Here is a 16,156-nt window from a genome sequence, read left to right as displayed (position 1 = left end):
CGGTAGCGATCCTTCCTTGGGAAAGGCGAGGGGAAGGAACCTGGCCCTGCCCGGAGGGCTGTACACCCTCCAGCTCCAGGGCAGATGCCTTGCCGGCCCAGCCGCTGGAGGAGCCCGACTGGGACCGGCCGGGTTAGATGTGGAGCCACAGCCTGCGCCTTGTTCTTCCAGCTGCCGGAGGAGCCCGCCTAGGACAGGCTGGCTTGGTAGCATAGCCCCCGCCTGCCAGACAAGCCAGCTTTGGACAGGCTGGTTTAGATGCAGCCCCCTATGCCTTGCCTCTCTAGGTGCCAGAGGAGCCTGCCTAGGACAGGCTGGCTTAGATGTAGCTCTGTGCATCCATCCTGCCAGACTAGTCCTCCTGGGACAGGCTACTTTGGCTTGGTTTGATTTAGTTGAGTTGAGTGAGTGTTTGCTGTTTGTTTGGTTTTTTTTCTTTGGCCTTCCAACCATTTGCCAGCTTTTAGTTGTCATGATGGTTTAGATAGGCTGGCTTGGTTGAGTAGGTTTTTTGGGTTTGTGGGTTTTTTCATTTTGTTGTGTTTTGTTTCTTGGACTTCTAACCGGTTGCCAGCTCTCGGGCATCACAAGCAAGCACTCTGTCTCAGCCCCTGCTGGGAAGCTGTGGGCCCCAGTTCAGCAGAATTCGTTAATCAGTGCCCAAGCCTGTTGACCCTGTTCAGGTTCACCCACTTGCAGCCGTGCGGGGGTGTGGAGAGAAGGCGTGTGGCAAGGGCAAGGAGCAGTTGTGGGTGGGTTGGATTGAGTGGGGGTTGAAGTAGCCAGGCCCAATGCCAGTGTGTGGTGAGTTGGGGGTGGGATAAGCAGCCAGGCCCAACAGCATCCTGCTGTTGTTCTCTGTCTCTGAAAAGACACACCAGCTTTCATCCATGCAGGAAAAAACGCTCTTTTAACCCTTTCAAGAGCACTGAAAGGGTGGGTGTCTCAGCCCCGTTTGTTTTCTAGTAACAGGCACAAGTCAGTGACACTAGGCCTGTTTGCATCTTTGTTGTACAACTTGAACTCAGTTAGAAGGTAGATATTGTGGTGTCAATATGCAGGGATTTGGTAGCCTGAATTTGCTGAACTGGCAGTCTGTTTTCCAGTGCTCAGCATGCCACATACAGTTTGAAAACAAGATCCAGAAAAATCATAGTGTGTTTAGAACAGCAAGTGGCAACGGTCCTAGGGGCTACATTTAGTAACTGGAAGAATGTCAGATATGCTAGTTATTGCATAAAATTACTCTTTGTACTCTGAACACTACTCAGACAAATCATGAAAATATGGAAGAGAAAATCCTGTTCCTCTAGATCAGTGATAAAGCTCTGCTGCTTTTCACCATTGCACCTGAAATCTTTGGAAGCCATATTAGTAATACAGGATGGGTCCAATATTTAAAGTTTATTAAGAACCTAAGTAATGTGATATCACACACAAATGCAACTGTGTTCAGGAGTTACTTCTCAGAGCTGGACACTCCTCTGTGTATTTTAATGCTACCCCCCGCCCAAACGCTATAAGAAAGAAGGAAAAAAAAAAAGAGCCACAGTAGAAGAAGAATAGTCATTTAAACTGTAGTATCTTCAGAGCAGGGACCAAAGAAACTTGATGCACATGTTATGAACAATGAACAGTTCATTAGTTCTCAAAGTTCCCTCTAAAATATAACATTTGTTAATAATCTAAGTAAAATGATAGCTGTATATTACATGCTTGGGTGGTATTGATGATCTGTGAAGCTGACAATTCCTTTCAATGCATTTAATATATTTTCTGTCATAAGCCTTTTATACTCAGAAATAGCTAACATTGCATCTGAAACAAGTCCTTAGGTTATTGTTCTTTGTTTGCTTTTTTTTTTAAATTTTGCTTTTAAAGTGATCAAATAGAAAGAAGGGAATAGGTTTATCATCTGTTTGTTTACATCTGGACAGATTTTGTAGGGTGTTGCTTAGAGAAAACAAATAGCCAGCCCAGCTTTTATTTGCAGTTTATTTGCTAAAAACCTTTTATTTGAAGTTTCTTCTTGAACCAGTTTAGGATTGCACTTGGAGTTTTACATACCTTTAGTAAAGTCATTTAAAAAAATAAAAAGGACTGGAGAACATTTGTTGATGTCCTTTACCTGATAAGGAATTTCAAAACGCATACAAGTTTCTAGACAGTTTCTGTGAGGCTGAAACAATCAACATCAGGAGGAGGTAAAAGGTGGGGGGGAGGAGGAAAGTGTTTAAACAAACAGCTTTTCAATAGAGTCTGAGTAGAGCATTTATTCTCACTTTTTACGTCGTCATGATAAACTTGAACACCACCCCAAAAAAAATGGTACTTCCTTGTCTGAGCTTCCTTGCTGAATAAATGCACAGTAATCTTATCACTTTTTATTCCATTAAATAGACTTCAGAGTACAAGTCCTGAGATCACACAGTTGTTTCTTTGTATTATACATTATATGACAGTACTTCTGCCAGTATGACAATACTTGTGTCACTGCAATCAAGTTATTGGTTTCATTGGTTTCAGTTAGAAACCCTTTCAAGTGGAAACTTGAGAGGTAGCCTGAAACTTGTTTTAAAAAAAAAAAAAAAAAAGAAAAAAATTAGTTACACTTTCAGTTATGAAGCCTGCAAAGTTTAACTGATGGTTTGGGGTTGCTTTCTCTCTCATTTAAAGAAAATCAGGTCACTAGTTTTTGGGTTTTGGTTTTTTGTTTTGTTTTGGTTGGGGTTTTTTTGGAATAGGCAACTCTAACATTCCCATAAAATGGGAGAGTTAAAACACGTACCATCCAGACATGACATGGTAAAAACCATACTAAAAATGTATTTTACTGTACATGGGGGTTGGTTGTAGCCGTGTTGGTCTAAGGGCATAGGCAGAGAAAGTTCTTTGGGTAAATCCAGTATCTTTTATTAGACCAACTAAAATAGTTGGAAAAATTCTTCTTTGCAAGCTTTTGGGTACAAACACCCTGCTTCAGGCAGAAAGAAGAAACATCTGTAGTTATATGCTTTTCCTGGATGGGAGACAAGAAGCCTCTGGCTTCTATTCTATCCCATCCAGGAAGAGCACATAGCTGCAGAGGCAACCTCTGGCTGAAGCAAGGTGTTTGTACCTGAAAACTTGCAGAGAAGAAGTTTTCCAGCTATTTCAGTTGGTCTAATAAAAGATATTGTATTTATCCAAAGAACCTATACTGCACATTGCCTTTGAAATGCCCAAAGAACCAAAGTTGGTATTGTGTAATTCCCTTCCTTTATAGTGGGTTGTCTTTTCCCTGATACTTCTCAAACGCTTATTCAACTGACCACAAGACTCCCATGACAAATAATCGAAACATAGCTATCAACAAGCTATTATTTTTAGGCTATTAAGTTTCACATTTTGAATGCAACCTACATGCAATAGTCTGCTTGATTGAATTAAGTGTACTCTGGATCGTTCTCAGTTATGAATTTTGCCTGATAAAGAACTCATTACAATCTGTCTCCTCTCTTGAATATCCCAAACGTTTTATGGCTGGCTTGTGGGGTTTTTTTAAGAGGCAGTAAAAGACAAATAACTCCATATCTGAGTATGCTTGAGGCCTTGCCTACATTGCAGAGTTATGTCAACTAGCAGTATGAAGAGATCACACCCCATAACTGATACAGCTTGTTTCTGTTGATTTTTAAAGCCCTTGGAAAGAGAGTGCTGAATTGGGCCCTGCCCAAGTACATAGCACATAACCTAGTTCTGTTCTTGCTCCACCTTACTCAACCTGTTCTGTTCTAGAGCAGATAAGATGTTTCTGTTGGTGAATATGCACTTACAGAGGTAATAATATGTTCCCCGCATTCTGTTTCTATTTCTCAGATGAGTGATTTTGGAATTAAGAACATGGATCAGGTAGCTCCTGTGTCTAACCTCTACAGAGGAATCCTCAAGGTGAGTTCTCTTAGGCTAGATGCTTCTAAAGCCAAAAGGTTGCATCTACTCATTGCATATATTTATAGTCTGTTAATGCTAATGAAGGAACTGTATGGACATGCTGATGAGAGGATAGATTCTCAAGTACTGAAAGTCTAATTGCAGACAAGGTTCTCTTCCTCTAGTTGGCACTTCAATTAAGTGGAACTAGAGCAAGCCCTTTGTATCCAGCCACTTAAAATTGACAAACATATTGGATGAACAGTTAATTCCATCATAATTCCCACCAATCCAAAGATCTCATAGTAAAATATAGGGTCAGATACTGAGTTCTAATTTTTTGAAGTAATGGGCATTTAGGTGCAAGTAAAGGCAGCAGGACTGGGTCTTTCTGTGTTTAACTTTGTGTAGCTGTCGCATTTTGATATGCAGCTTTAGTTCTTATTTATATAAAAGCATTACTATGGTATGCGGAAAATTTAGAACTTGTCTTGTGATTAATTTTATTACATGCAAGCCTAATACCAAATGAAAATAGAGTGTAATGCAGGAAAACAAAAGCAGGCTATTACATTTTATAATTATTCAAATGCATTGACTCCATTTAGAAGGAATTTAAAGACAAGAGGACAAAGTAGGAATAAAAGATTCCTTTTCTAGCTGTCTGCAAGTGCTTCTCTCTTTATCTATATAACGGTTCCCCCCGCCCCCTCCCTCATCTCAGCCTTGATTCTTTATATAGTGATGATCAAGGTAAATTGAATAAAGACCAGTCAGACTTTCTGAATCCTTGAACCGTAAGAAATGCTGTGATCACTGAGGATCTTATTTTTAGAGCAATTCAGATACCAGAGATTTGTTTAAGAAGTGAGCTTCAAGGACTGAAGTGGAGGTGAAATGGGGAACTTTTTTTGTTAATTTGTTTACTGTATAGGACAGCACACAGTTCTTATGCCAGGCATAAAACAAAATAGACATTAGTAACAACACAATCTCATGTCTCAGCCTTTAAGGTACTAGTCCGTTATCAGGTACTCGTTACTTATTTGCAGTTGTTTTGGATTTGCTTTAAGTTGTACGTAAATTTGTAATAGCAGTTCTCATGTATATTTTGAGGTCAAATAACGTTCTGTTGACTATGAGCAAGGTGAGCAGGATTTATCCCATGTAGAGCTTTCCTCTACTAGTTATTGAAGGCTTTGCTCAAAGATGAGTTTCATGTTTCACAAGTGTAAAATCCAGTATGCTTTCTACTCATTCATGGTACTGCATTTTTTCCAATGACTCAGTATAAGGGTCATCTATTTACACAAAACACAGGAGTTTCCAAATGATGTTGAAAGAACTTGGCCTTCCTTCTAGGTACTAGTGATGAATCAGAGCTATTCTCTATTAACATAAAAGGAGTCTTCTAGGCAGCTATTATTAACCATTTCATTTAGATGAGAGCTTTAAAGTATTTTATCCTGACTCTCTATTCTTTGTCATTGTTCCTGAACATTTTTTGTTGTTTAGAACAAATTACATTCTCTCAGTAACTTAAACCACTAAAAAAATAAATCACATGAGAAACTATTACATAAGTCATGTGGGGCTGTACCACAGCTCCTAGTAATATGATGTAGATTAAATCTTTAAAAAAATATAAATAAATTTACTTCAGTCCTCAATTATTCACTATCTGTTCATATCGTTATAATTGTTACTCGGAGGATAATACCACTACTGCAGTAGGTTAAAACAATACATATACTACTACAGATTTCTTTTTAAAAATTTAGTGTACATACACAACTGCTTGATATAACTCAAGTTCCAAGAAAGGTTAAAATATCTTCTGCTACTTGTGCCTTTTTATAAAGTACCAGAAGAAAGTCTTTTCATATCACTTCTTACAGTCTAATTTTTAAAAAGAGGTTTATATTGCCTCTTTGCCACTGCAGAGATGCAGCTGCCACTCTGTAAACAGATGTGCTGTGCTTCTTACTGTAGTAGCATTTTGCTAGAGTCATTAACAGCTCATATAGGCACTTACCCCTCTCCCCAGCCTATTCACCTCAGTGGTGGTGTAAACATCAAAGCTTAATTGAGGTCATTTAGCCTCTGACTTAGTTTCACTCAGGCAGTGCAGTCTTAAAAATGCAAATGAGCAGCATTAATACATTATGAAGGTTGCACAGTTATTTTATACAGATTGAGAATCTGGTCCTATGATTTGTAAAAGGCTTCTACTGAAGCCAGTAGAGCCATGCCAGTTTACACTAGCTATGTAGGATCTGGCCTAGAGGGTCAGGAAAGACAGGAATGGCTCTGCTGTATAATTTATACAAACACGCTTGTACATATGTATACAGGCTGCACGTTTTAAATGCAGTAGCTCTCTATTCATGTTGGGACCTAGAGAGCATATCAAAGAGCTGTTTCACTGTAGTTGGAGCCTTAAACATTTATGTTAATATTGTTTCTTGTATGCATAACTTGAACTTAAGTTTAATGCATGTATCATAGTCTGAATCCTGTTTTTATCAACCATTGGGAAATTCAGATCCTTTTAGCTGTTCTTGGCAATGCTCTGATAAAATGCTTACACTGCGTACTTGTTTTCTTAAACCATCTTGCAGCGTCAGCCAGCATTTGACACCTTTGATGGAGCAAATTCTTTATTTGCTGGATATTTTCCCACATTAAATGAAGATCAGACGCTTCAAGAAGTGCCAACAGGCTTTGATTCAACTTCTTATGGTAAATATTGTTCTGTAGTCTGAACAGCAATATCAACAGCTCAAATAAAATGTATTTGGTATTGGCTTCAGTAACCCTTTCACTTTGAGCAACAATAATTTTTTTTAATGTAAAAACAAGCATTGTGGAGTGTTTCGGGTGGGGGAGTTGTTTTTTAAGTTACTTTAGGGCTCTAACTTTGCCAACACACTTAATTTTATTCGCAAGAGTAGTTACAATGATAGTTTACAGCTTCCCATGTTGAAGCAGAGTTCATGAGCATAAAAGGAATTGGTGTCTGTGGAAAGTTTCTGGAACAGACTTGAGACTGCCTGTGCAATAAGTTGCTAATATTGCTGATAGTTATCAACTTCTTAAGCTTCCATTTCTAGTACTTTAGTCAGACATCATCAAGCAAACAAGCACACCAATATATTGGTAACAAGTGTGATGGAAACACATAGGCACCATCTTGCAATGAACTGTGTGTGTGTGGTTTTTGACCTGCTTTATCATGTGGAACTCCTGACAGGACCAAAGGCTTAAAAAGCTAGAATAGCCTTGCAGCTGCATGCACAGTGCTAAAATCTGAATAAAATTGAATAAAACATGACAACACTATAAACTCAAAGGACTGACGCATGCATAAACAAGCCATTTCATCACAGCCTCTTCTAAAGCTCTCAGACTCGATTGAAAATATCTGGGGTAGAGAGATTGTTACGCAATAGTCACTAGAATTACACTAGAAGATATGAAGCATCTCTTACCTTATTCTCTAACAAAGATCATTAAATCCCCACATAACCAAATTACACTTCTTGCCACCAGAAGTTAGTGAGGATCTGTATCATTATCAATCGCAAAGATTTATTTTGTCATGATGCAGTTTTGCGGACTACAGCTGATTGTAGTAGTGTTGTTAAGTCAAATGTTGGAAGGCCTAAAATGGATGTATTATGACTGGCTTGTTTTATTTAAGTTTTTTTCAGTTCCTCCTTTTGTAGCCACCTAAATAACCAAATAGATTCTCTATCATGATTACCCCTCAACTAAATAGTCACATGTTCTTCTCTCCTCTTTTTTTTTTTTTTTTTTTTTTAAGAGTCAAACAACTGTGAATTGCCACTCTTGACCCCATGCAGTAAGGCTGTGATGAGTCAGGCCTTAAAAGATACTTTTAATGGTTTCACCAAAGAACGGTGTCGCCTGGGTATTCCAAATAGTAAGTGCTTTCTTTCTATAACCTCATTTTTTCACTTAAAAAAAAAAGTGAAAAGTAACAATTAGTTAGATAATTCTCAACGAGAAGGAATTGTACTACTAGAAAGTACAAACATACATCTTGTGTGAATTTGGCACAGGTTTATGTGGAAAGATTAGATATACTAATATAAATGGGGGGCATGCAGAGCTTGTATTTTTCAACATAAGAAAAATGAGCTCATCAACTGTTTAAAACTGAGTAAGGCAGGAAAATTTAGAATATTGTTTTAAAATGATGAATACATTACTGATAGATGAGCTCCTGATGATGAACTACAAATCCTATTTAATTTTGAGTCCCCACTCGTTTCTTTTTAACTAAACTTATTTTAGGTTCTTATTAATTTCAAAGGTTGCCTCTAAATTTTATTTTATTTTTCTTTCTCCCTACAGACCCTTGGCTGTGGACTGAAAACCAAGTTTGTCAGTGGCTCTTATGGGCTACCAATGAGTTTACTTTGTCCAATGTAAACTTTCATCAGTTCCTCATGAATGGCCAAAACTTGTGCAGCCTGGGCAAGGAACATTTCCTGGAGCTGGCACCTGATTATGTGGGAGACATTCTGTGGGAACACCTGGAACAGATGATAAAAGGTAGCTAGATAACCAGAATCTAAACTGTAATTCCAATAATGAAGACAAACACTATTTTAATCACTTTCACTAAATTTTGTATTTAACTACCTAAACAACCTACACAAATGCACTCAAAAATCAGTCCAGACAAATGAAATCAATGAGTCTCACCATGGACACATTCATATGTGCCTCCCAGTCAGTTTGCAGGATGGGAGCCTAAGCAACTGCTCAAAAAAAAAGTGGAAACTTCTTGTTCTGTGGCTACTATAAACTGATTTTTCAACTTCCAAAGCAGTGTAGTAAGTGAATAAGTGCAGGACCAGTACTGAGACAACTACACTGTTGGGCAGTAGCAGACGAACCAGTGGTCTTGTTGTCTAGCTGAACTTGGTTGTGTTGTTATCTTGTGTATAAAACAGTTATCAAAAGCCCTGATCCCACAAACACACACACACACATGCCTAGTATCTTTTGGCTTCTTGGAACTGCATGTGTATACAAATTAAACAGCTGCATGAATGTTTGCAGAATCTTAGCCTTAAAACATGCTGCAGACTTTTAGGCAGGTTGAATATCAGAATTTCATTGGTATTAAATATTACCTGCTAGCAAGTACTCTTTTCAAAAGTTTGTTTGTTTGTTTGTTTGGTTGGTTTTTTTCCACAAAAATACTTAAAGACTTCCTCAGTGTTCCTGTCCAGATCAGTAAATAGAAATGCATTTGTTCTGTTTTTCAGACAGCCAAGAAAAGACACAAGATCAGTATGTTGAATCTTCTCATCTCACCTCTGCCCCTCACTGGGTCAACAACAACTCATTAAGTAAGTCAGTTGAAACACAAGCTTGGTTTTAGTGTATGTAGTATCCAAACTCTGTATGTAGAACATCACTATTGCCAGCTTGAATAAAAAAAAACAGAATGGATAAGTTTTAGTGGGAGTTGTATTTAACCCCCTTTTTTGCTGCCAGCCTTTGAGTGTGGGTAGAGTGGAGGTGGGGGAGAAATTACATGGATCATGGAGTCCCTCTTCCCCCATCCTCCAGCTTTTGTATATTTAGAGTTGTACTTTTAACTCATTAATTCTCTAGCTCTTAATCCATTGATTCCTAAATTAGAAAAGACCTTCCCAGAATTACCTAAGCTCTCTCAGCTTTTTCAGTTGGTTCTAGTCCCTTTGAACCAGAGAGCTCTGAGCAATGGTCTATTAATCATACTGGAGATAACCAGTTATGTGATAATCTGGTTCAAAGCCTTTTGAAGAAAAGGTAGCCTCCCACTGTCACTAGACTTTGGATTAGGATCATAGCATAGTTTTCCTTGCTCTTTTTTTCTCCCCCACTCAGCCAGGTTTTAAGCAAAACAAATTTCTTGGTTGCCTGTGTGTATATGTAGCATTGGGGAGCCCAGGGTTTGTTCTGCTTCCAAGGCATTATGTTGTAACAAGGACTGTTGTGAATTACTTATTAATTCTTTAATTTTCCATTAGGTGTTAATGCGGAACAGAACCCATATGGTATGCTGCTACCTAGCTACCCCAAAACCCTCAGTTACTCCAAACCCGATCTCCTGAATGATGTGTGTCAGACTTCTGCAAGACCAAACCTCCTCAACCCAGATCAAGAATTTCCAATATTCCCCAAAACTCAACTAGAACCAGTTGGTGTGAACTACTGCTCCATGAACCAGGATTTCTCAAGAAATCTGAATTTGCTGATAGATAATTCTGGTAAGGCATACTTTTAGCCCCCTGGCCACATGCTGTATGTTCTTTTTTTCTTTACATAGTTTTGTTTGCCAGAATAATCTAAGTAACAATGATTATATAATAATTTTTTTTTCTTAAGGTAAGCTTAGAGAGCATGAATCAAGTGACAGTGGCACAGAAAGCTATGAAAGCTCAGATTCCTTGCTTCAGTCCTGGAAGTGGCACAGAAAGCTATGAAAGCTCAGATTCCGGGCTTCAGTCCTGGACCAGCCAGTCATCTTTAGTGGACTTACAACGTGTTCCATCCTATGAAAGTTTTGAAGACGACTGTAACCAGTCTCTGTGTCTGAACAAACCTACAATGTCTTTCAAAGACTACATTCAAGAAAGAAGTGATCCCGTAGAGCAAGGGAAACCAGTTATACCTGCAGCAATTCTAGCTGGCTTTACAGGTAAGTGAAGTAACAAAGTATATCTTGTCATCTCTCTCTGTTTTGTCATACACATCTACAGAGGGTATCAGTATTTGTAGTTCAGAAGTATAGTATACCCTTCCTTAGATAACAACACTGTTTTTTTATGAACTGATTCAAATCTAAATATTAATAAAGCAAATATCACTGGACTATTGCTCTATGCAAAGTAAATACAGACCACATCAAAACTAAGACTGCATTCCATTTTTATAACTGACAGTTCTGACTTTCTGAAAGGAAGGTAGATCAGGCAACGTGACCAATTCATTAAGTTCACAGGCACTGACTCACCCACTAACTGTTCATTGCTAGTGGCCTTGCTCAGGTAAACCTTCCTTTTCAGGAAGTTTTGCCAGGGCCAGAACTTCAGGACAGGATCTTAAGATTTTAAATATCTGTCAGCAGAAAGGAATCAAGAGAGAGAAAAAGACGAGGCTTAGTTCAAATCACCATTTTCAATCAAAATGATTATCTTATCTCATTCTAATAACTCCCCTCAGCAAATTTCCATCACAAACGAGCTTTCTGTCGGTGTTCTTTGCCTCATACTAGTATGTTAAAATGAAGTTATTTCTTTATTCCATAATATAGCCTTTAATTGGAATCAGTCATTTTACCGATTCTTATCTTGTTTGTATACAGGCAGTGGACCTATACAACTATGGCAATTCCTTCTGGAGTTACTGACTGACAAGTCCTGTCAGTCATTTATTAGCTGGACCGGAGATGGATGGGAGTTTAAACTTGCTGACCCAGATGAGGTGTGTGCCTAACTTTTTATGAATAAAAAGATTTAAGGTGTTTATCCTGTAAGCAGTCCCTCTGTGGAGTTGCTCCACAAGACGCAAGGTTTACAAAATCAGACTCTTGGTGAAATCTGTTTGTCTGCAAATATGTTACTATACCTAGGCTAAGGTGAAGGACTTCTCAAGGTCGTCAATCAGTCCAATCACTTCAGTGTATGAAAACAATGTGATGGAACATTCCAACTTTGCATGTTACTGTCACGTTTGATTTACAGCATTGCTTATACTGCCTAAAGAAAACCCAGTTTAAGCAATGCAGTTGGGAATGCACAAACATATGACATGTCATGTACATGTACGTATATTGAGGGCTGCATAGTTCCTTTTTTTTTTTTTTTTTTTAAGATATCCATCAAATTGCTACTATGATGCATTTAAAATATATGATCAGAAACAAGTTTCAGTTACTTAGCTAGAATAAACTTCTTCAGCTTTCTCACTGATGATGAAATTTGTTTTCTGATTCAGTTAAGAGGCCTGATCCAAGGCTCCCTGAAAGACTCCTATTGGTCTCTTTAGGATACAGAGCCTGAAGTGACTCTGTCTCATTCAAGTTTCACTAAAGGAAGTATACTGCACTGTTCATAAATTTACTCTTAACCACACATCTCTGTTTACTGGTGGGTTGTTTTTTTTAATTTTATTTATTTGTATTAATAGCTTCTGGGACGAGGTGTCACATGGGCCCACCTACTCTGAATTGGCATTGTGTCCACTGTTTTGGTCATAAACTGCTTTTCTCGCTTCAAACTAATGCCGGTATTCTGAGCAGAGGCTGTTTATTAAGTGTTCAGCCCTGCTACTCCCAGTCAGCCAAATATCTCCACTGAATTCAGGGCATTTGAACCAAATAAAATGGCTTGACTACTAAATAAATAATTTTTTCCAATAGATCAGCTACTGACTGAGAGATTATTTAATTTTTTCCCCCTCCTTTTGGCTGCAGGTGGCACGACGGTGGGGAAGAAGGAAAAACAAGCCAAAAATGAACTATGAGAAGCTGAGCCGAGGCTTACGCTACTATTATGACAAGAATATCATCCACAAGACTTCAGGGAAACGTTATGTATATCGCTTTGTATGCGACCTACAGAACTTGCTGGGGTACACAGCAGAGGAGCTGCATGCCATGCTAGGAGTGCAGCCAGACACAGAAGACTGAGCACAGCAATCTCAAAAACTGGCAGAGATCACGTGTTCAAACTGTGACAGGGAACCATCTGCAGGCAGCTTTTTTGACTGTTCAGATTGGTGCAACTGTTAAGAAATAAGGGCCTTAAAGAAACAATGTTGTAACCAGGGAAAGTTGAAGGAAGAAGTGGCCTTATTTCATCAGATGCAATGGCTTCATAAATTGCTGCATCAGTCCCTTGAGCAGAACAGAAGTCAGCACGGGGCCAGACTCCAGCCTGAAGACAAAGAAAGGCTCTAGGATTAAATGTTTTTTTTTTTTTTTTTTTTTTTTTTTTTTTTTTTTTTGGCTGTGTGCACTGCCATATTCATCTGGGTGGTTTTTAAAACCAAAGCTTGGATGAGAGACCAGGGATGCATCAGAATTCTAGCTCAAAACTTAAATTATCACTATAGCTTACATTGTATATTATGATCCATTTAAAAAAAAAAAACACTATTTATTTAAAATGGGCAGTGAGAAGAATCTGTAATCTCTTCTAAAGTACATCTTTGTTATACATGAGCATACTGCACATGTACAGAAAGGCGTCAGAACCAGGTATAACAGTTGTAAAGTTCTCTCGGCAGAGGGGAAGGAAATCTCACCATTTCAACAGTCAATTTGTGTATACTGCGATTTTATTTTATTTTATTTTCCTTTTTGAAATTCTGTAATGTTCCTATTTAACAGATATTGTATATTGTAATTTAAACTAATTGTATGTGTGTGTCTTTAGGGGGGGGGGTTGTTTTTTTTTGTTTTTTGTTTTTAAATAGGAAGAAAGTAAACATAAATGTTTGTTTCATGTTTGAATAGGACATACAACCTTCTACAAATATTTAATCTGCCTGAGGGACATTATAAAATGCTAGGAATATGCACATGCTGTTGTATATGCTGGTAGTATAAAAGTCATACAGAGGGTTTCATTCAACATTTTGCCATGAATGTAGCTGGCCAATTCTTTACACATTTTGGCATCTTTACAAGAAACTTGGACATAAAGGGCCTGTTTTGTGGTTTCTCCTCTACCTGAAAGTGAAAATATTAATGTGGATAAATGTCATTTTTCTTTGATAAATGGCATATGTTTTGAACTTCTATGCATGTCCTTTTAAAACAATTTGTATACAAGCAAATTTTTTTCAGTTGATTTGTTTTTTTCTTTACTTTTTTTTTTTGTGTTCCAGTTTATCCTGTATAATTAAAATATGAATTCTATTTTTGGAAATATTTGTGACTCCTTTTCAGAGATCAGGAGGAATTTATGTAGCAGCTATTTTTACTGCAAAAACGATTCACTGGAAAAATGTAATTTGTAAGAAAGCTTTTATTTTTTATCTGAGCTTGATGTACATTTAAATGTGGTGTACATTGTGAGAGGTTTAAAAAAAATCAAATGTTTATTAAAACCTCTTGGGGAAAGAAATTAAATAGTTGTGTGCATTTCTTAAATGTTGATGAATTCCCAGTATCCCAAGACAGTCTGAGGTGGATTTCTTATTTCTGTGTCTGTAATGTAACAATGACATCTGAAGTCTAAGGGCTAGTTTTATTTTACATTGATATGAGAGGAAAGAGTAAATTCAATGAACATAGCTGAGTTACATCAGTGTAAAGCTTGGAGGTGGAGAACTAGGCAAAGGTGCTTTTTTTTTTTGTGTGAGTTTACAAAGACCCTAGACTTTCCCTTTGAGACCTTGTGTTGATGCTCTACCAGGTTACTGCAAGAAAGTAGGATTATAAGAAAATAGGACTGGAAGCGATGTCATGTGGTCATCTAGTCCAGCCCCTTGCTCAAGGCAAGGTCATCCCTGACTAAAGCATTCCAGACAAGTGTCTGTCTAATCTGCTCTTGAAAACTTCCAAGGATGGAGATTTCACAATTTCTTGAGGTAGCCAGTTCCAGTACTTGACCATTTGCATAGTTAGAAAGTTCCTCCTAATCTCCATCCTAAATTTCCCCTGTTCCATCCTGAGTCCTGTCATGGAGAAAAGCTCATCTCCATCCTCTCTGTAACTGCCCTTCTGGTACTTGAAGACCAGTTATCAAATCCCCCTTTAGTCATCTCTTCTCCAGGCTAAATAAACCTAGTTCTTTCAGCCTTTCCCCATAAGTCTTGCCTCTTGGGTCCCTGATCATCACTGTTACTCTTTCTCAGTTTCTAAAAGTTTCATTTCCAATGCACAATTTTTATTCCACCAAAAGACAGCAATAGCATTCATCTAGAGCTGAAGCTTATGGTCTGTTTTTCATATAGTTTCATAGTTTCAGGGTCGGAAGGGACCTAATAGATCTTCTAGCCCGCCCCCCCGCCAGGGCGGGAGAACAACCCAAAAAAAAACACCCTAAAAACAAAAACGGGACTCAAATGAGTCCAGCCAGGTAAGTATCCAGCCTCTTCTTAAAGATCCCCAGGGTAGGGGCCAGCACCACCTCCCTTGGAAGTTGGTTCCAGCTCCTAGCCACCCTAACTGTGAAGTAGTTTTTTCGGATGTCCAATCTGTCCCTCCTCTCCATCAACTTGTGCCCATTACTCCTTGTTATGCCAGCGGGGGCTAGGGGAAACAGCGGCTCCCCCAAACCCTTCTGGTTCCCCCTCGTGAGTTTATAGACGGTCATCAGGTCCCCCCTCAGCCTTCTCTTGTGGAGGCTGAATAGGTTCAGGTCCCGCAGTCTCTCGCTGTAGGGTCTACCCTGTTGTCCCCGGATCATGCGGGTGGCCCTCCTCTGGACCCTCTCCATGTTGTCCACATCCCTCCTGAAATGGGGCGCACAGAACTGGACACAATCCTCCAGCTGCGGCCTGACCAGCATCGCATAGAGGGGGAGGATCACCTCCCTGGCTCTACTCGAGATGCACCTGTGGATGCCCGACAAGGTCCGGTTAGCCCTGCCAACCATGACCTCGCATTGTCGGCCCATGTTCATCTTGGAGTCAATAATGACATCAAGATCCCTTTCCGCCTCCGTGCTCTCAAGTAGGGAGTTCCCCATCGTATAAGTGTGCTGCTGGTTCCTACTACCCAAGTGCAGCACCCTGCACTTGTCTGTATTGAAACACATCCTGTTCCTGTTTGCCCACCCCTGTAACCTATCCAGATCCTTCTGCAATCTCTGGATATGATGGACCTAGTCATATGATGGACCTAGCTTAAACAAAGGAAGAAAAAGGAAGATACATTTCTATTTCCCAATTTCAGCAAAAGAACTTGCATCAGTTGGAAAAATAAAGTCTCCAAAAAACTGCTCACATTAGCACATTTCTTCCAGGAGCTTAAACCAATAATTTGCATTGTGTTACTTTAATGGGCACAACATTAAGTCCCAGGCACAAGTCTCTATGCACTACAAAGGAAGCCCATTTTTAAAGTGTGTTTTATGCCTCAGAACACGGCATGTAGGAAATAACTAGTCTTTTTTTCCCCCAGCAGCCTATAGACAAACGAGTAGCCCATGATTCCCAGTAAATCTCCCTGTTCTTAACATCATGCCCAGTTGTCTTCCAAACAAAG

At 39.0% G+C, this 16,156-nt stretch overlaps 1 protein-coding gene across 3 annotated transcripts; it reads left to right on the top strand.

Moving 5' to 3' along the window:
• The first annotated feature begins 6 nt into the window (after window positions 1–6).
• On the top strand, window positions 7–14,069 carry ETS2 (ETS proto-oncogene 2, transcription factor). 3 transcript variants are annotated; one of them, XM_025205364.1, is made up of 11 exons: window positions 7–399; window positions 3,859–3,930; window positions 6,534–6,654; window positions 7,739–7,858; window positions 8,293–8,493; window positions 9,216–9,299; window positions 9,966–10,205; window positions 10,324–10,402; window positions 10,452–10,636; window positions 11,303–11,421; window positions 12,413–14,069. In XM_025205364.1, the coding sequence occupies exons 2-11, from the start codon at window positions 3,859–3,861 to the stop codon at window positions 12,626–12,628; spliced, it is 1,437 nt and encodes a 478-aa protein (XP_025061149.1). In that variant the 5' UTR covers window positions 7–399; the 3' UTR covers window positions 12,629–14,069. The 3 variants fall into 3 exon arrangements, with proteins under 3 accessions (XP_025061149.1, XP_025061148.1, XP_025061147.1); XM_025205363.1 differs by having other exon boundaries at window positions 7–404; XM_025205362.1 differs by having other exon boundaries at window positions 7–936.
• The last annotated feature ends 2,087 nt before the right edge of the window (window positions 14,070–16,156 follow it).

This window comes from Alligator sinensis, unplaced genomic scaffold, assembly GCF_000455745.1.
Source record: "Alligator sinensis unplaced genomic scaffold, ASM45574v1 scaffold424_1, whole genome shotgun sequence".
In the NCBI taxonomy this organism is placed as follows: Eukaryota; Metazoa; Chordata; order Crocodylia; family Alligatoridae; genus Alligator; species Alligator sinensis.
The sequence above is the reverse complement of the archived record's forward strand: the minus strand, read 5'-3'. Positions and strand labels throughout refer to the sequence as shown.